Source organism: Electrophorus electricus, chromosome 19 (assembly GCF_041902795.1).
Source record: "Electrophorus electricus isolate QZ-2024a chromosome 19, ASM4190279v1, whole genome shotgun sequence".
In the NCBI taxonomy this organism is placed as follows: Eukaryota; Metazoa; Chordata; class Actinopteri; order Gymnotiformes; family Gymnotidae; genus Electrophorus; species Electrophorus electricus.
In genome coordinates this window covers 240,793-259,436 of record NC_137515.1, presented here as the reverse complement: position 1 = coordinate 259,436, position 18,644 = coordinate 240,793, and the positions used below count along the sequence as shown (strand labels likewise).

The window sequence follows — 18,644 nt, the reverse complement described above, 5'->3', positions numbered from 1 at the left end:
ACAGACATGCACTTTCAAGAACTAGTGATAGAGATTTTTTTTGCTATGCTGGAGAAACACATATTCTATGAGTATTAACCCTCATGCTTTCTCCATAAACACTACCACAGAGGCCACACAAAAATTATTCCTTCAGATCAGTCAATTTTCTGTCCTTGTTTAGGACGTCTACCTCAGACTCTGCGCTTACATCCCAATCTCTTACCCAGCTGTAAAGTAAGAGTAGTTCAAAGAGTGTTATATAAAGGTTTGAACATAAAGAACTTTTTCATCATGAATGTGCATTTTAAAGTCCAGGTTTCGTTTTTTGTTGTTGTTCTAACATAAGCATGTTTTCAAAATTTACAGCCAGGAAAACATATAGCTATAACATGACATGGCTGTCAAATGCTTTTCTAGGCATTCTTCAAATTATATTTAATTTAAAAAATTGTAATTTTAAGAAAGAATACACAAAATAAAAATGTATTGATATGATGACAATATTTGAATGTCTTTTATTATTAAAATTCTCACAGTTTTTTCATTGTTATGAAATAAATTAAACCTCTATGGTTTCATGTAACAGTTGCAATATTGTCTGGCACAAAAAATGACCAACTCATTCAATCACATACAGTAGGCCATTATTTGCATTGTGATATTCAAAGAAAAGTTAAATATGGTTACAAACCCACATAATTATTGCACATTTTGTTCGTATATGTGCATATACTGATGGACAACAGACATATTTTGGGTTACCAAGGAGGCCAAGCTGCTTACAGCCTCTTATAGTTCCTCCTGTGTTGTGAGGATGAAGATGAGGAAGATGAAGATGGTCTTTATTGTCATGAGTTGCATTCCTTTCACCATTGTCTTCCTCTAGTCTTGTGACTTCTGTAAGCCTTTTGTTTCATTATTCTTGGCCTATTGGTATGCATATTGTAGTTCTCTCCTTTTTGTCTCATAGAAGTAACAACAACAGGAATCTATACAATATAGAGTTATGAATTCATTCGTCACAATTCGTTTGCCCTCATTCTATCATTTTTTAATATTGACTCTTCCCTTTTATGCTATAAATTTTGAGACTTTAACATAATATAGAATTACAGTATTGCATAGTCAGCAAGACAGCAAATATGTTTTAGTGATGTCATTTTTGTATTGCTCTAAGATAGAAGATCTTTTTGCTTATTTGCTTTAAAGTAGAATCAGCAATATGAAGAGACATTTAGAAGCATATTATTCAGATTTGCCACTTTGTCCCTTTAAAAACTGCAGAATTGCTCTTTGTTCAGGTGCTGCCTCTTCCCGTTTCACTGCAGTCTTTTCCCCTTTTCCAATCCTGTAGTGCTGCGTCACTGTGGGGTTTCTTAGTGTTGAAGTCATTATTTGACTGGTAATATTGTGAGAAGGTCTCTTGATATGTAGATGCTGCAAGAATAAAATAGACAAAGACTGTCAACATAAATAAGTATTTTTTTCAACAAGCAGCATCCCTTGACTTCATTTTTAGATTTTACTTTAACTGACCAATTCACAAAAAGCATATGGGGACGAGACTTACGATTCATGCAGGAGACTCTGGGTTTGTCCCAGTGGCCATCATCTCTACATCTGATGGTGGGTATGTGTCTCTGAATGAAGCCATTCTTACAGTGATACCTCACCAGAGAGTTGATCTCATAGCGTGGCTTAACGCTGCCAAAGATACGAGCATCCTTCACAGAGGGTGGCTGCCCGCAAGCCACTGGGAGGAGGGGAGGAGAAAATGCACTAGGTGCATATACTCACTACAGATTAACACAGCCTGGACTAACACTCCACTTAGCACAGTGTGGACTAAAGACTGTAAACTGTTTTGCACAATAGTTAATCTGTAACCTACTTCAATGCAATCCAATATTTGACAATAGAACTGAACTTGGAGATTCTACTGCTAACAATTTAATTATACTTGTACTATCTTACTGTAATAAATCCAGCTCCAGTAAAAAACTAAATCACCCACAGTGCTAATGGGCGAAAAAAAGAGGTCTTACCTGTGCCCTTTTTGCAGGTGAAAGTCAGATGGTAGTTGCATGGCACATCATTCCACTGTCCCCCCTCATGCCATATCATCACCACACAGTCCTCACCATTGGAGAAGAAGCTGTCTGGCTGGCCTGGTCTCCAGTTTTCATATTGCTAGCAGAAAGAAGAAGAAAGCACTAACTATATATATATATATATATATATATATATATATATATATATATATATATATATATATATATATATATATATATATTTATTTATTTTTTATTTTATTTTTGTTTTTATTTTTGTGTGTGTGTGTGTGTAATGAAAACATAGTAAAAGTACTGCAGTTTCATATTTTACTATTTTCAAGAGAACAGAAAATCTGCATTATGCAAGCCAAAGCTAAGAAGGCTTCTGCAGGACTGTAAATTTACTATATAGAGCAGCATTATTCACAGAGACCTATTCCTTGGAAGAAGCTAGATGATCTTTGTGTACCACATACTTTTTCTCACATGGGGGCGCTAAAATCAAGCCCTGCTATATGTTTTGCAACCCTTCAACTATGGCAGAGTTATAATGGATTATAATGGACACACAAATGCATGTGTATTTTTGTTTTAAGAGCGAAATAACTGTATATAAGCAAGTATGTGGTATAAAAGAAAGACAAAGCAATTATTTCAGTGGGAAAAGATGAAAATGTCAAGAAATTAAACTGGGAACATTACACCTTTTCTTGGCACTCTTTGTACAGTATATCATATTAATAAATCAAAAAGTGAATGGATGTTTTACATTTATGAATGTCCTCTTACCATGGGGTTGCCATCTGTCCAGTAGAAGTCATTCTCAAACATCTTGTCATTGAGTCCAATCCACTGGTAGTCATGCCCCAAGCCTATCAAACCATTGGATATAATTATTGTTTTGCCACACTTACTCTGCCCTCAAGAATTAAACAGACATCAGTTTCTTCCCCAAACAACAAGTAGATCCACCAGGAAGCCTGTTTCCTCTTCTTTATCCTACTAATCCTTTTAAGATGAATGTAATTAAACTGATGCATGTGCTCTCTAGAGCAAGAGCAATACCAAAGTAAGCAGTCCAAAGGGTAAGGCAGAAATTAACTGTTTTTTGGGGTTTTTTTTTTGATAGCGCAAAGTTATGCAAACTACAGTATTATCCTTCATAAAATACCTGACCAGCAGGAAGTCATTTAACCCAAACCATGCACTATGAAATAAACATATCTTTTTTTCCCTAGAGAAGTTGAGGAAGCTCAACAGTGGTGCCAAAAACGGGTAACATAACCAGGGATAGTCTCTTAGATAATCCCTTAGCTCACTTAGATAACATCTTTCTCCCTCTACTATGTACTGTACTTCCATTAATGTTATTCACAGAACAGTGTCACTGTTCATTTCAAACTTTATCTTTAAACTGTTTCAACAGTATCTTTAAATAGTTTCAACAGATATCTTGAACAGAAGTGTTTTGAACTTCAGACTTACGATTGACAAAGAGCTGTTCCTCATAGGAGAGGACGCTAGTCAGGTGGGCACCCTGCAGCCGACACTCCCTCTCTGCCACATCCCATGTGCGCCTGTGGTGGAAGTATTTATAACAGTAGCCCTGAAACTTGTGCCAGCCAAAGTCACAGGATTCTGTATCTGGATTTGAAAGACAAAAAAGAGAGATCAGACACACAACAAAAAAAGGCAGTGTGTAAGATAGTGGATAAGAATTTCTTTATTCCTCCATTGAGTTTCTGGTATATCTTCTAGTATCATCTGTTGTCACTGTGGGATTTTCTTTAAATTGCCACTGTACCAGTGATCAACTGCTACACTAAGAACATTCTGAGTTTAACATAAGCACACAGACTTAACCTCTAATTCAGCTCTGTAAATCTGTGTATATATATTCTTTTATCAACATGTAAAATTGCAGGCTACAAGGCAACACAATGTTGATGCTAGAATCTAAAAGCTATTGCTGAAGTTCTTAAGAAACAAGTAAGGCTTTGAAATAAAGTATAATCAGTTACTGGTGGAGAATACAGACAGGCACAGAACCATGTCTGTTTTGACGATTCCACATATAGCACACATCACTGTTTGTCCAGGAGCATACATTGATAACCCTCAACAATGTGTATGTTTGGAATCCCCTGATGATTGCATTGCTTATTGTCAGGGCTACTAGCACACATTAACATCCACTGAGACTGGCAAGAAAGGACCACACAAGGCATGAAACTAAATGACCTCAGAGTTTCCACTGCAGACACTATACTCCTTGATTATAACTACAAAAATTACACATATTAAGACTGAGCTTAATGCAAAATGTATTCTTCTGTTTACATCCATGAAGATCTAAAAACAAAAGGCTTGAACATCTTAAAAACTGATACTTGTTACTGCAGAAATAACACAAAGAGCTCAAAAACTCTTAATTCACATGTTAAGGGCTAAAGGATATTTAAAGTGCTAAAAACTAAACTAAAACAAAAAACATGTAATGTATTAGCATGTAATGTGTTCTATCATAATTAGAACAGAACAAAAACCATATTTGAATGCTTTGCTCTTCTTATTTCTTTCATTTGGAGTTGTGTTTCAACCTTAGGATGTATTCAAATTTAGTTTTAAGCCCATCCTAAGATCCCACATGTAAAGTCTGAATGTGTGTGTGTGTATGTGACTGCATGTTTATTTGTTTGTTTCTTAGATTAGATGGACTGTTTTACTGCCATTATTTTCATGAATTTACTTGAAACTGGAATTGCTACACTGAAGATTCAGTACTCAGTTTGATAATCAAGCATGTAAAGCATGAGTTTAAATTCTAACAAGCAGGCAGTAGAAATCTAACAGGTCTATTAAAAATAGTGATGTTAAAAGAGTTAAAAGAGTGATCGGATGAAAGCAGGTATGGGGTCTCCATGATTAGGGAAGTTTTTGACACAAGCAAAAACAGTTTTGGTATGCTTACACTTATAAAATTCACCTTACCTCTCACTGAAGATTCTGCACAATATTCAGGCAAATATATTGAGAATAACTGCTCCTCATAATCCAAACCACAAAAGAGGAGCCAACAAGGACATTCAATGTTTGAAGAATGTTTGATGTTATTTCAGGATGAAGCATGCATATTGGTGTGATAATAAGCAGATAATAAGAGTGTGTGAAGTGAATATACCCTGAATTCAAACATTCTACAGTGTCATAACTGTTTTACTCTTTACTTTAAAATATCAACGATCTTGGGAAATTGTTTTGTAATTCTAGAAAGAAGTGAAAGATTCAACTTATTGCCAGGTTTAAGTGCCAGACCAAGAGAGATGTCGAGTATCTGCAGGATAATTGTGCAAAGCCAACTAAAACTCCTAAATGGAATTGAAAAGCAAAGCTCGCTTTTTCTGACAACCAAATTAGACCAACAAGAGAGTAATTGCAGTAAATTAAGTTAAATACATTCATCTTTTACAGGCATATGCAATGACCTAAGGCACTGGTTCTGTGTATATGAAACTGCTGACTGCAAGAGTCAAGATATTGCCCTTTCTGACGATGTACTCTTCTCTGTGGACCCTGTTGTTGGCACTGCACTACACTACATTCCTTCCTTCAGGAGCCAGACTTCACTCCCACCAGAGTCCTATGCTACACTTGTGCCAGATGTGTGCTACAATAGATGGTTTGTCTGGAAGAAATACCAGGTTTGGACCTAATTCAATTTTCTTACTGCTCAAACAGATAAATTAACCAGGCTCACATCAGGAAAATATCTGCATTCAGTCATCAGACAATGGTGTTTCTGTTATTAGATCACATAAACATGGACATCTTACCTTGCTCACAGAGATCACCTGAGTAGCTGGGTAGACAAACACAGGTGAAAGAATTAGCTCCATCAATACAAGTGGCTCCATTATGACATGGATTGGACCGACATTCATCAATATCTGCACAACATACAAATTAAGAAAAGTTCATAAGATGTTTTGTTATGGTCATCAGGAAATTACAAAAAAAATATAAAGGAGTTTATAAAGCACCATACCATTTTCACAGCGTTCCCCACTGAATCCTGGCATACAATGACAAGTGTTGCTTTTACCATTAAAATAGCAAGTTCCTCCATTCTCACAAACAATTCCTGTGCACAAGGTGAGATCTGTAACAACAATCCAAATACTATTCTTTATCCATACTCAGTTACAAACAATTAAGAATTAATTGGGCGATAGTCCAAATTAGTTCCAATTGCAAGGTATAACCTCCAATTACTAGCTAGAATTCTACCTAAAAGCCATTACTTTTACAAGTACTAAATGAATACTAAATGAATACAACAACAAATTCCCACAAATTTAAAAGGTTTTCATGATACTCTACCTGAAAATTCAACTTTAGGCCCTTCCACTTCATATCCATAATCTGTCCCAGTTTCTGGCTCAGATGTAGTCACTTGTTCCTGGTGTGGAGGCAGAGCTTCTACTATTAATGGAGTACCATCAGAGTCTATCATAAATGGAATGGCAGTGGTATGGAATGGAATCTGAAGTGGAGTGGAAAGAAACAATTTTGTAGAAGGATACTGTGTGGTTATCTCAACTCCTGCTTGGACAGGTTCCTGCACATGTCCAGGAGCAGAGCTTACAACTTTCTCAGTGTTAAATGCAGACGGACTAACCATTACCTTGGGGATGGTCTCTTCTCCAGAGAGCGGGGTTGCTCTTTGATCATCAACTTCATCAAACTCAGGAGTTGTATCTAACTTACTCTCTCTGTCTTTTGTGGAGATACTAGTGATAATGATGCTCCCTGGCCTTTGCGTGAACATAGTTTGATATTGGTCAGGTGGCATGTAGTCTTCAGTAGAGCCCTCAGATTCTGAGCTTACTACAGAAGAATGTGTAAAAGTCTTTTCAGTGACTCCCATCTGCTGAATAAACGTGGATGGGACAGATGCTGTAGTCAAAGTTGATTCCCTTGAAAATGTTTCAGTGGTTTCATCACCAGACTTCACCTCTTTAGTCAAAGAAATAACCGTGCTTTTAGCTTTCTCTACTGTGGGTGATGAAAGAGGGACCTCAGTTACAAAATCAAGCATTTTGGAAGAGGTGGTGAAGATAGGGGATGACACAGTAAAAGGAGATGAGCTTAGATGTTTTGTGTATAGCTCCTGTGCTGAACCTTCCTCTGCTGAGGCAGATCCTTCAAAGTCATCTGAGTCTGGTTGCTTTTCTCTCTCAATAGTGCTGTGACCTGTAAAGACAGTGAAAAGGTGGGAAGGTGTTTGGGTGGAGAATTCCAAATCAAGCGGCTTTGAAGTCCTCTCTGATTTAAGGATTTCTGACTCATCTGTAACCACTACTTCTGGTCCATAAGAAGCAGGTGTTGGCAGGACATCTTCTGTGGGGTGCAACCCAGAATCCTCCTGAAGTGTAGGTGAGCTGCGAGTGGACTCTGCGGTGATCTCATAGGCTGAGGATTTGTCTATTGTGAATTCTGTCATTAGCTCTAAAGTTGTGACTGTCTCATGTGAAACCTTTAGGGTAGAACTATGTTTAGCATCCACTGCAGAGGAGGTAAACATTTCTATTTCATAATCAAAGAGCGTGGCTGTTTCAGTTTTCTGCTCAATTTCTGGACTTACTGTCTCAAACTGGTCTCCTCTGGCTTCCTGAGCCACCGTAGTCTCTAGAGTTAAATGCACCTCATGCTTGCCATTGATGAAAGTCAGAGTTGGACTGGTGGTACCAGAGGATGAAGGCAATCCATCAGTGTCCTCAATAATTGAAACAGGTTTACCTTGAATAGATTTAGTGGTATTTTTAGGAAGGAAAGGAGATGTTTGCTCTAATGGACCAGGCTCAAGTAGGTTCACTATGTCATCAGCTGCAAAAAAAGAAAATGTATTATTTTGATGCTATAAAGGTTCTGACTTCTTAATTATAATCAACCAGTTCATGAAGACCTCAAAAGGAATGTCTTGACTTAAGGAATGTCAAATATAGTACTGTAATTTTAAATTTAGCTTTCTCAAACTAAAACTCTTTTTAAAAAATGTCATTTAACTTAACACATTTTGAAAAATCTTCCTTTTGATGGTCAATGGCAAGTATACACAGTAAGATGACCCAAAGGGCAGATTAACTCTGGGAAATTATTTTGCTGAAAGTGACTGATGGTTGATGTTTAAGAGCTTTTGCCAGGCATATACTTATGCACATGGATACATGTGCACACATACACAATGACACAAATCCTCTTCATTCCCTACTCTGAAAACATTAATTTCAACTGTATCAAACATGAAACTCAAACTCAACTCAAACTCCACTCCAAAATCAACAGTAATTAACAATATATAAATCATTGGTCTGTGGTTCATTTTCAAACACAAACTGAAGACCCTCTTATTTGTGGAATATTTAAATAACCACTGATCCTGCGCTTATGTTGACTAACTGAAACATTAGTACTTATTGTAGGGTATTGTTTATTGCACTGATTGTGTTTTGCACTTCTAGGTATCAGCATTGATCCCTGTAGTCCAACAGTATTCTAGTTTAGTGGGATCTTGGACTCTAACCTACTGTACTGGCTAGGATGTATTCTATGAATAAATGACAAAGAACTTTTGTAAGTCGCTCTGGATAAGAGTGTCTGCCAAATGCTGTAAATGTAAATGTAAATTTACAAATTTCTGTCAAACGTATCTTTCTTCAGCAACATGGAAAATATGCTATGGTGATTGGAATGCCCTGAATCTAATACTGTTCATTAAGCAAGCAGGTAGATATTTTGCTTTAGCTATATTCTGACAAAAAATCTGAATAAAGAATTCTGGTTTGGTTGGCTGGTTGAACAGAGCCAAGTCTGCCCTTTCTGCAGTCAGTACCTACATATCTTTGGTCCTCTTTCCTGTGAATCTGTTAGTTATTTACAAATTTTTTCTCAGAAAAATGTATTTTATTATGAACAAGTATGGTCTTCTGAAAAGTAAGATGTTAAGTAAATCTGCCCTATTTTTTTGTATAAGAAGACACTAAAAGTAACAACTATTTTGCTATTTTCTCACTTCATGATCACACTGATACTGAAGACTCGGCTTACCTGACACCTTTTTATCATGCACATCAACTACGATGAGCTGGATAGGAGGCTGAGGGGCTGTTCCATTTCCCTTAGTGGTCATATCCTTGTCCACATACCCTCTCATCTGGGTGGTGACCTCTGCAGTGACCCCTGAGCGCTCCATATGTTCTTTATACACAATGGCCAGTGTAGCTTGGTCTTGCTTGATATCAAATGGCTCTTGAGTGGCAGTGACAATCATTTCTTGATTAGGAGTCTCAGATACTCCTGCGTTTTCACTGCCACTGCCTTCGATGATGTCCAACCCAGGAGGCATACTCTTCATCGTTGGGAGAGGAGGCATGGATGTGGGGTTTAAGAAATCTGGTTGATCAGGCACTGCCTGCACTTGGCCCCCAAACACACCCATGTCATAGTCACTGAAGGGAGTTGTGGAACCCATACTAGGAACAGAGAGGAACATTGTGGTTGAGGAGGTGGGAGAGATGTCCGTGATGCGAGTTGTTGGCTCTTTTCCTAAGGAAACAGAAAGATGAGGCAGTTTTTTTCAGTTTTGAGATAATGAACAAGACAGACTCAACAGATCCTACAGAGGACCTAAAAAATATTGTTTAAATTGAGAAGTATGATAGTATAATCTCCCAAAATAAGCATCCACCTCTGGATAAACTATGACCATTTAGGCATAACATTGGGCAATCAAATCAGAGTATTTTAGCAATGTATCCCACTTAGTATCCCACTTATAGTGGCAACAACAACAAAGAAGCCAAAGCATTTCTTTGAATCTTTGGCTTGTTAGAAAGTATTTTTAGGAAATTATGTCATAAGTGGGCTGAACATTACATTCTGTACTTGTTACATGGCTTTTCACCTTTTCAGCAGCTTATGTTCTTAGAATCAGATATAAATTTGCATGCATATAACACTAGTACCAACATTTTACTGTTAAAAACAGACATGAAGGCGATCTTCCAGATGTTTAGTTGTGACACTTAAGGGAGCTTTATCTCCCTTAACGCCACTCTAAGGAAAACACACTTATGGTTGGACACTGGTGCAAACCTAGTTATGAGGTCATATATTTTGGAAGTCGCTTATCTGGTTAAATGCAGCCCTAGAAACATTACAATAGCATTTAAAAGTATAGCTAGCATTATACCTCTACTAAAATACCTGCATGTTTCTGCTGTATAGTGAATTTCTTTACAGTACAATTCTCATAAAATCTTTTTTTTTTTGGCTAATGTTGCTAAATTAAGTGTGCTGATTTCTTAAGCCTGATAGTGCAGCAGAGGTTACTTTGACTGTGATTGACACCTGAGAATAAATGAATAAATGAAATGTGTGAAGCATTAAAATTATTTTCCAAGTAATAAAATATCCATGATGTAGTGTAGCCTAATATAGTGTATCCTGATAACACAACTTTAATTCTGATTTGTATCTAAATCACTATACACACACATACATTTTAAATATATATATATATATATATATATATATATATATATATATATATATACATTTTAAATATATATATATATATATATATATATATATATATATATATATATATATATGAAACTATGTGGAACTCTATAGATGCTAATCTGTGGCCTATGCCCTGATCCTTTTCTCACTTGTCATTTTCCCTTCTCTCTTCTCTCAGATGTCCCACTCTCTCTCCTACTCTACCCAATTTTCTCCTGCTACCCATTACAGCTCCTCTCCCTCTCCCCCATACTCATTCTCTCCATGGCATTGGAAGCAGCTGTTAAACATTAGGGACATGTCCTCCTTTTTCAGCAGTTCTCTCTGATGTAAAACATGAGGCTCTCTACTGAGCTACCACATAATACAAGAAGGGGTTTCCCCCAGTCCTTGTCTGTGTATTGTTGTAGGGTTCTTTTGCCTTCCCACCTTTGAGCATACTCACCATGACTTTGTATGTTTTGCGATATATAGTGCTAGAAATTCATTTAAAAGGGTCCCTGTCAGTACTGAATAGCTATTAAGGGAAAAGAAAGTTTTAATTATACCCATCAATTTTAACTGACAGGTTTGAGCTAGACCTTAGACATGGCCTAAGCAGGATTTAGAAGGAGAAGGGGAAGAACATGCAGAAATCTAATGATTCTCCAGAGAGAATAGCCAATCCAGTTTCCACCCAGCAGAGACAAGAGTTCGCAAAGCAGTCCAGCATCAAGCCAAGCCTGAAGTTACAGCTGTTATGATGTGACACCATTCTCTTCTTTTTAAAAAGCAGTGTGAGAAAAAGAATTTCACCCACAGCTTTGTATGCCTTCAAAATGTTATATATCACACACATTCAAAAGATTTTCCAAAATTATAGCTATTCTTGTATTTTCTGTAACTACACTATATATAGGTAGCAATGAACATTAATAAGCATTTGTACAGTGGTATGTTGTTTTGAACTAAGCACACAGGATTTAAAATTAAACAATGGCTATGAGGATAAAGTACAAAATGTCAGCTTTAATTTGTGTATTTAAATCTATACATGGTGGTGCTGTATGTGTGTATAATTATTTATTTTAGTTTTTTTGTGTGTGTATTTAGTTTTGTCTTTGGCCTGTCAAAAACACTTTGTGATCCTTAAGCAAAAATGCCATACTTGCATTAACAGTGTGTTCAGGTCATTATTTTTCTGTTCACTAAGGTTTGAGACATTTTGCTGGATCAGAGCAGTTAAGATTCTTCTGTACATCCAGATGCAGTCACATTATTAGTAAACACCAGTGACCTTACATGTCCATGATTTTAGATGTTTCATATTTGGATCACGAGCAGTTCTCAGGTCTTTATCATATTCTCCATACATTCTTGTTCCCATTACTTTGGTACAGATTATTTTTTTTACATTTACTTTACACTTTTATCCAAAGAAACCTTTTTTTATGACTGAGTCATACTTGAGCAATTTAGGGTTAAGGGTCTTGCTCAGGGGCCCAACAGTGGCAACTTGGCAGTGGTGGAGCCTGAACCAGCAACCTCTTAACTACAAGCCAAGTACCTTAACCACTGAGCTACCACTTTTTGCTAACATAAATTATCCTAGTCTCAGGTTCTTTGGGCATAATAGTTGTTTGTTCTTATGGTGAACCCTCCAAAGTCCTGGTTATTATGTTATGGTGGTCTTAGACACATATCATTTGACATCTCTGATTGATTTTCAAGACCTATTCTCATCAAGGCCTATTTTACTGGCTATTTTACACTTCTTTGGTCCTTTTGTTGAAAGACAAGAGCAACAGACACCAGATGTAAATTCTACATCTAAGCTCTACATTTGTGAGTTTGCTTATATGTGGCTGACCAAGAAACAACTCGGCATTCAATTGTCCATTTACTTATAGTCCCTTATGGCCTTGTATGGTTCCTATATTGTTCATTCTATACATGTGTAAACACCCTCCAATTAAAGCTGACATTGAATTTTTGACACATAGTTGATGTTTCATTTCTAATCACATTGAACATGGAATATAAAAAGAACACACAAAAAATGTCACTTTTCAAATGCTTATAATCTGCTCTATACTTTCAGATTGAACTGCAAATTTTCAGATTGAATTGCAGATTGAATTAGGCAATGACAAATGTGCACCTTTAAAACAGAAGGCTCCAAACTTCTCAGTGGGTAATGGATATCCAGTCTGGTTCAAAAAGCGGTACATGGTCCGGACCCCCAGCAATCCTCTACCACACTGCATCCTGGGCACTGAGATGGGGTAGCGGGCACTGCCATCTGACAGCCAGCCAAAGTCACACTGGTCCAGGCCCTCCCTCCAGGCTGCATACATCTGACCTGGGGAGGCCAGCACTGCGCCAAGCTGCTCACACTCCTCTCTAGCCTCCTGCAGTGTAAACTTATTGCTGGATGGATGATAAAACACTTCACCTAAAGAGTTCATGTGCACATGTGCATGCACACACCCACACCCACACCCACACACACACCCACAAAAAAACAAACAAACAAAAAAAACAAAACTGAAGTCATGGCTACAAAACTCAATATATGTGATGAACATTTTTTTTTAATCTCATAAAGCATACAGCCAAACACACACACACACACAAAATATATATATTATATATATGGTCTTTGTTAGATAAAGCTATTCTGCTCATGGGTGTATGCTGTAATTAAACTCTTGACTCTTATGTTGTCACCTTGGAATTCTGTGAGACCTAAGTCTGCTAAATGCATTATCTATGAATGTGCTGTGGGAACATTGTCCTGGATATAAAACAGATGGTGGAAACTGCACCATGTATTTTTTTAGTCCTCACTCTTGTTCTTGAGCCTCATTCTGTCTATTCCTTTCAAAGTATAGACGATTTTTAACTTACCTGCAAGTTTCCCCACATAACAGTATACATCATAAGTTTCTGAGGGATCTCTATTTCCATATGTTCTAATGCCTGGTTTCCCCATCTTGTCACCATGGCAACTTTCCCTAGGCTTTGTAATTGGGTATCTGTGAATAACAAGTCAGTGTACATAAAATCACCAATGTTTAAAAAGTTATAAATATGCTTCATTAATTGGACATAACCCAAAAAGACTTGAATATGTACAAAATTCAAACCTGACTGTTTGGTCAGCCAGCCATCCGGCATCGCACTGATCAAGGCCATCTTCATAGGCAGAGAGCAGCTGATCAACTGAGGCAATGGCTGCACCTGCATCTTTGCAGGCTTGTTTGGCGCTTTCGAAGTTCAGGCTGTACCGATTGGCGTTGACCCGGTAATGAAACACAACACCTGTGGAAATACAAGTGTCAGACCCATTAGGTTTTTGCCTACAGTTTTGTGACTAAAACCATGGTTTACTGAAACACCCACCTCCAGAAGTTAGGAAAACATTACCATCTCTATCTGTGTTCTAACAGGGCTCAGATTGAAACATTGAAACAAACTCAGGAATTGAAACATGACTAATGAATTGGTAAATGTTCTACCAGCAGACAAATCTGTACAGGTCTGTTTGAGCTACATCTATCTCCTGTATAGTATCTACTTCAGGCAACAACTCATTGTGCTAGTAGTAATGGTTTGATATTTATTCAGTAGCAGCATGGTTAGAGAGCTGATTTGAATTCATGCATACAGAAGTACTGCAATTACAGATAGGCAAACCTGTAAGGAAAACCTGTAAGTGAAGTTGTTTTCTTTAGTTGGTTGGTCGCAACATGTTTTCTGTATGTGTTGTGTATATAGATAAGCTATGTGAGATGGCATTGACAAGGGTAAACCCTCACTATAGAACAAGCTGTCCTAAGCATTGTGGAGAAAAATATTTTATGCTTCAAATATTTATAGTATAATATTTTAATCTCCTGTAAATTTGTATTGCTTAGTTGCTCCCACATATATTCTCAAGATTTGTTGTATAAAATGTTTCATAGAGAGAGGAGAAAGTTATGATAATGGTTCTTAAATTGTATTTTACACAACTATGCTTTCAAGAAAGCCAGTCAAATAGTTCAAAATGAGATTTAAATGACCAAGTTCTACAATCTGTAAGTTTAATATAATATTAAACTTTTGGTCATCTTAGATCAATAGCAATGTGGATGAGAGGGTCAATTTACCTATATAGCTCTTTATAACTCTCGACATGTTTTTAGCTTAATGTAATCAATGACTAGCTAATGGGAGCTGTAGTTTCCTAATATGCTGTATATATGCTTGATATGAAAAGAGCTACAATTGGTATTCATCACATATCAGGGCTTACAGACTATTTTGAGCTTTATAGTAGGTTTTTAAATTGCTAGAAGGAAGCAGATTCTGTTGTAGATTTCCTGGATACAGTATTTATGGGGGTTAGGGTTAGGGGATCTGAAGAAGGCTTCCTTGTATGGCTGCGCCTAAACAGTCACCACAACAACTGCTCATTGTTACACTGAAATCATGAATCATTGTGCATTTCAGTTACTTGTTGAGCCATGTTTGTCTGATATCAAGCCTGATTGTTTTAATGCCAATCATAACACATTCCAACATTTAAAGAATATTATGCAACAAAAAAATATAATGGTACAAAGGAAGGATTTTACCAAATATTATGTTTCATAAGAAAATAGGAACATGGGACTAATGATGTTCTGCTGGACTAATGGTATAAGTACAGGGTTTATTATAGTACACAGTAGATTTTTTTTTTAAACTTTTTTACATTTTCAACTGTGATTTGTGCAGTGGCATTTTTGTTAATTAAAAAGATGACTGAATTTTACTTAAAAATCTATTTTAAATAATGATAATGAATACAGTGTAGCCTAGTTTAAGAATGCCTCTTCTGTGTGGCATTACTCATTACTCAGGATGCAGTGTCACATATCTTCTCTACAATGAAGCAATGAGTTTATTCAACTGGAATAATGCAATAATGCCACTCATGGTAAAAAAACACCCTGTCCAGCTTTCCTTCTGAAACTCATCTAAGCCAATCACTGCATTCCACTGTAAGCATGCAAAATATCCTTTGGTATGGATGATTAAGTGGACAAGAAGACTGGTATTACTGTCTATGTGTTAGCATGGCCTATGCAAGTTTTGATATTTTTGCATAAGTACAAGCATGTGAAGATAAGGAAATTAAGATGTTTGAGAATGTGATGCTTTCAAAAATCAGTTTAGTCTCTATATGTAGTTTTTTTAAACAACAACTTCTTAAATAACTTCTTGTCTGAAGTTCATGGTAGCTCAAAAATTTAAAAAGAAATTTACCAGCAATTTACTAAAGCAGTAGAATGCCTTCTGCTTAGAATGGTTTTGTTTTTTTTGAAATAATGAATCATCAGACCAATGACAACTTTCTCTGAAGAAGAGTAAGCTGTTGTACAGATGTCAACTTGCAGTTAAATCTGTAACTGATGCATACTTTGTTAAACACTCACCAAAAACATCCAGGGGGATGACATCCTGTGTATCCTCAATGCCATGCATGACCTCACAGCGATAGGCTCCAGCATCACTGGCTCTCAAGTTCCCCATCGTGAGAGATGCATCCCCCACATCCTCAAGGTGACTTGGTACAGATACTCTCCCTTTATAATTTGGTCCAATCTTAGTAATGCCATTCTGGGCTACCAGTACTATGCTCTCAGTGTCACCCTCTAGTTTTGTCCACTTGATACGGAGGTGGTCTACTGGTGCAGGTGTGATGGTAACAGAAGCATTTTTCAGAGTGGTGGTGTCCAAGGTAGGTTTGGGTTTTGGCACCGATGGTCGCAGTGTGGAGAAATGGCAGGGCAGAACCACCGTCTGTGCCAGAGAGCCCAATACTGAAGAACTCTTTTCTACTCTAATTGCATTGCTTGACTCTAAACATAGACAATACACTGGGTTATGGACAATTGCTTCAAGTCAGTCAACCCTGCTGTAGGGTTGTTTTACAAGACAAATTGGATGCTAGTAAGGCAGATGTATCTGACATGGTATAGACTCACAGTATAATCAAAGATAATTTAATAATACTGGAAGTTAGCTAGTTAAACTATGTGAAAAATCAGTCCTGAATGTATGAAAAACCAGAAGTGATACATTTCTCCTTCTGTATTCCAAATTTATTTTCACACTTTCTTGTTTCAGAGTCAAATATTTAAAATTACACTTAAAAATATCATTTTTAAAAGGTGAAAAGTTTATTGTTAAAGACTCTTTCCCACAACACACAAATCACTATCTGTGACTGATCAGAGAAAAGTTTGATTACTGTTGCTGAATTTGAGGTGCTTATACAACTAAAGAATGTCTGCATAGCTGTCAGTAGAGTAGAAGAGACGGGGCTAGTTTCATATTGCTATTAATCTGTGAACTATGGAACCTACTGAAATATTAAGATTTGAGGGAAATGTTTGATTAGTTTTTTTTTCCATTTATTGATCTTTAATGAGAATTGAATTTTGCTAAAAATCTATTATAGGTATAATTTAAAAATAATTGTGACAACCCTGCCATGGGGTTGATTATCGCAAATGAACATGTAACATTCAAAATGCAATATCTTATTTCACCAATAAGTGAACTACATTAGGTTCCAATCCCTTTGTGCAGGACAGCCAGATCGTTCGTCTAGGCTTGTCTGACAGAAATAATTTGGTTTGGGAGTTGAGAGCAAGAAAAAATATGAGAACAAACCCTGGTCTCCCCCACTGTAATCAGTCAAAGTTTCCTAATCTCTAACCTCCTTTTCACATTAACCTTTATGAAAACTTACCATTATGGGTTACAGTACTCCACAGGAAAATTAACCAGAAGATGCACTTTATGTCCAAGAGCATCTCCATTCTGTGGACAAAATATCAGACTGTTTCCATCCATTTTGTTGTGAAAAATCCTTCAAGCACAACCTTAGAAGCCCCTCCCTCCCCAATCCATTGAAATGACACAATCCATCCACCATCATGCAGCAGTGTGAACAGCAGATGTATGCGTCAGACTCTCTTCATGTTTTCTTGCTTTTTAGCAAAAGTCAATACTTCTGCTAAAAGCCTGATGAAATGTGTGCAATGCTCTAGCATTTAAAAACTTTTCTGTATGGCGACACTATGGCCGAATCAAATGAACTTCAGAAGGTAATTGTTAGTTCTGGCAGGCAACTAAAACTGACACTCATTGAAATGAAAGTATCATAAACTGCTTGTAGCGAGGTATCTCCAACTGCCGACAGATAAAATAGGCTCAGCTAATAATGTAGGCCTATTTGTATTGTGCTGAGATAGACAGAATGTAGTATCGGAGCAAAGGAATTAATTCTGATCAAGTTATAGACAGACTTCTCGCACAGCCAGGTACTTGCACAAAACGTTTGTAACTGATGCCACAACGCTTGCGGGCAATACGCAAGCGAGTACAAATGAACACAAATAATAATAATAATAATAATAATAATAATAATAATAATAATAATAATAATAATAATAATAACAATAATAATAATATAACTCTATATATCCTATATTTTGTGTACTCACGACCGTCCAAATTCGAGAAATAAGAGGTGATCCAATTGTGAAAACTCGAGAAACTTCTCTTGATGCTACCAACACCGGTTCAGCAAATTCCGTTTAACGTGGTAACACCGAAAGAAGAAACAAGAAATCAGCCGGCTGACAGTCAAATTCAATTTACACCCAGTTTCGTCATTGATGAGAGGAGGGGCACAGAGACCGAGCCTCTCTCGGACAGCTACTTTCCTTTCTTGGAAAAACTTTGGAGAATTGCGTTTGTTACGTATATCAGTATGAACGAAGAAATGAAGTCTGCTTTGGGACCGCAGCTGCACAGGTCCACTAATGCTTTCTGCAGAAAGGATGAGTAAAGTATATGTAATACTTACGCTAATCAGCTTTTCGAAACAAGAACCTAAAGTCCATTATTATGAGACAGGGTTTACCCTACGCCGGTCCAATGACATTTCTATCTATCGAGACGTTAATTTGCTGTGACCTCATCTAGAACCTGAAGTCGTTCGGT

General features: G+C 37.0%; 1 protein-coding gene across 3 annotated transcripts; it reads right to left on the bottom strand.

Annotated features, from left to right (window-relative positions):
- Positions 1-468: 468 nt before the first annotated feature.
- On the bottom strand, positions 469-18,300 carry vcanb (versican b). 3 transcript variants are annotated; one of them, XM_035535927.2, is made up of 16 exons: positions 18,143-18,300; positions 17,386-17,456; positions 16,064-16,489; positions 13,748-13,922; positions 13,509-13,636; positions 12,760-13,053; positions 9,144-9,641; positions 6,721-7,922; positions 6,417-6,579; positions 6,082-6,195; positions 5,870-5,983; positions 3,522-3,680; positions 2,826-2,908; positions 2,028-2,172; positions 1,553-1,735; positions 469-1,419 (listed from the first exon to the last, which is right to left on the bottom strand). In XM_035535927.2, exons 2-16 carry the CDS (start codon positions 17,453-17,455, stop codon positions 1,280-1,282), a joined length of 3,894 nt encoding a protein of 1,297 aa, XP_035391820.1. In that variant the 5' UTR covers position 17,456; positions 18,143-18,300; the 3' UTR covers positions 469-1,279. The 3 variants fall into 3 exon arrangements, with proteins under 3 accessions (XP_035391820.1, XP_035391821.1, XP_081558057.1); XM_035535928.2 differs by having other exon boundaries at positions 6,082-6,177; XM_081701931.1 differs by lacking the exons at positions 469-1,419; positions 1,553-1,735 and having other exon boundaries at positions 2,060-2,199.
- Between the last annotated feature and the right edge of the window lie 344 nt (positions 18,301-18,644).

What these genes read in the sequence shown, in the direction of transcription:
- vcanb (XM_035535927.2), bottom strand. Translation starts at nt 17,455, where the DNA reads ATGGAGATGCTCTTGGACATAAAGTGCATCTTCTGGTTAATTTTCCTG. An exon ending in GGACAGATGGCAACCCCATG is followed by an intron (nt 2,173 to 2,825) that starts GTAAGAGGACAT and finishes TCTTTCTGCTAG; the next exon opens with CAATATGAAAACTGGAGACC. An exon ending in CAGAGTCTCCTGCATGAATC is followed by an intron (nt 1,420 to 1,552) that starts GTAAGTCTCGTC and finishes TTATTCTTGCAG; the next exon opens with CATCTACATATCAAGAGACC.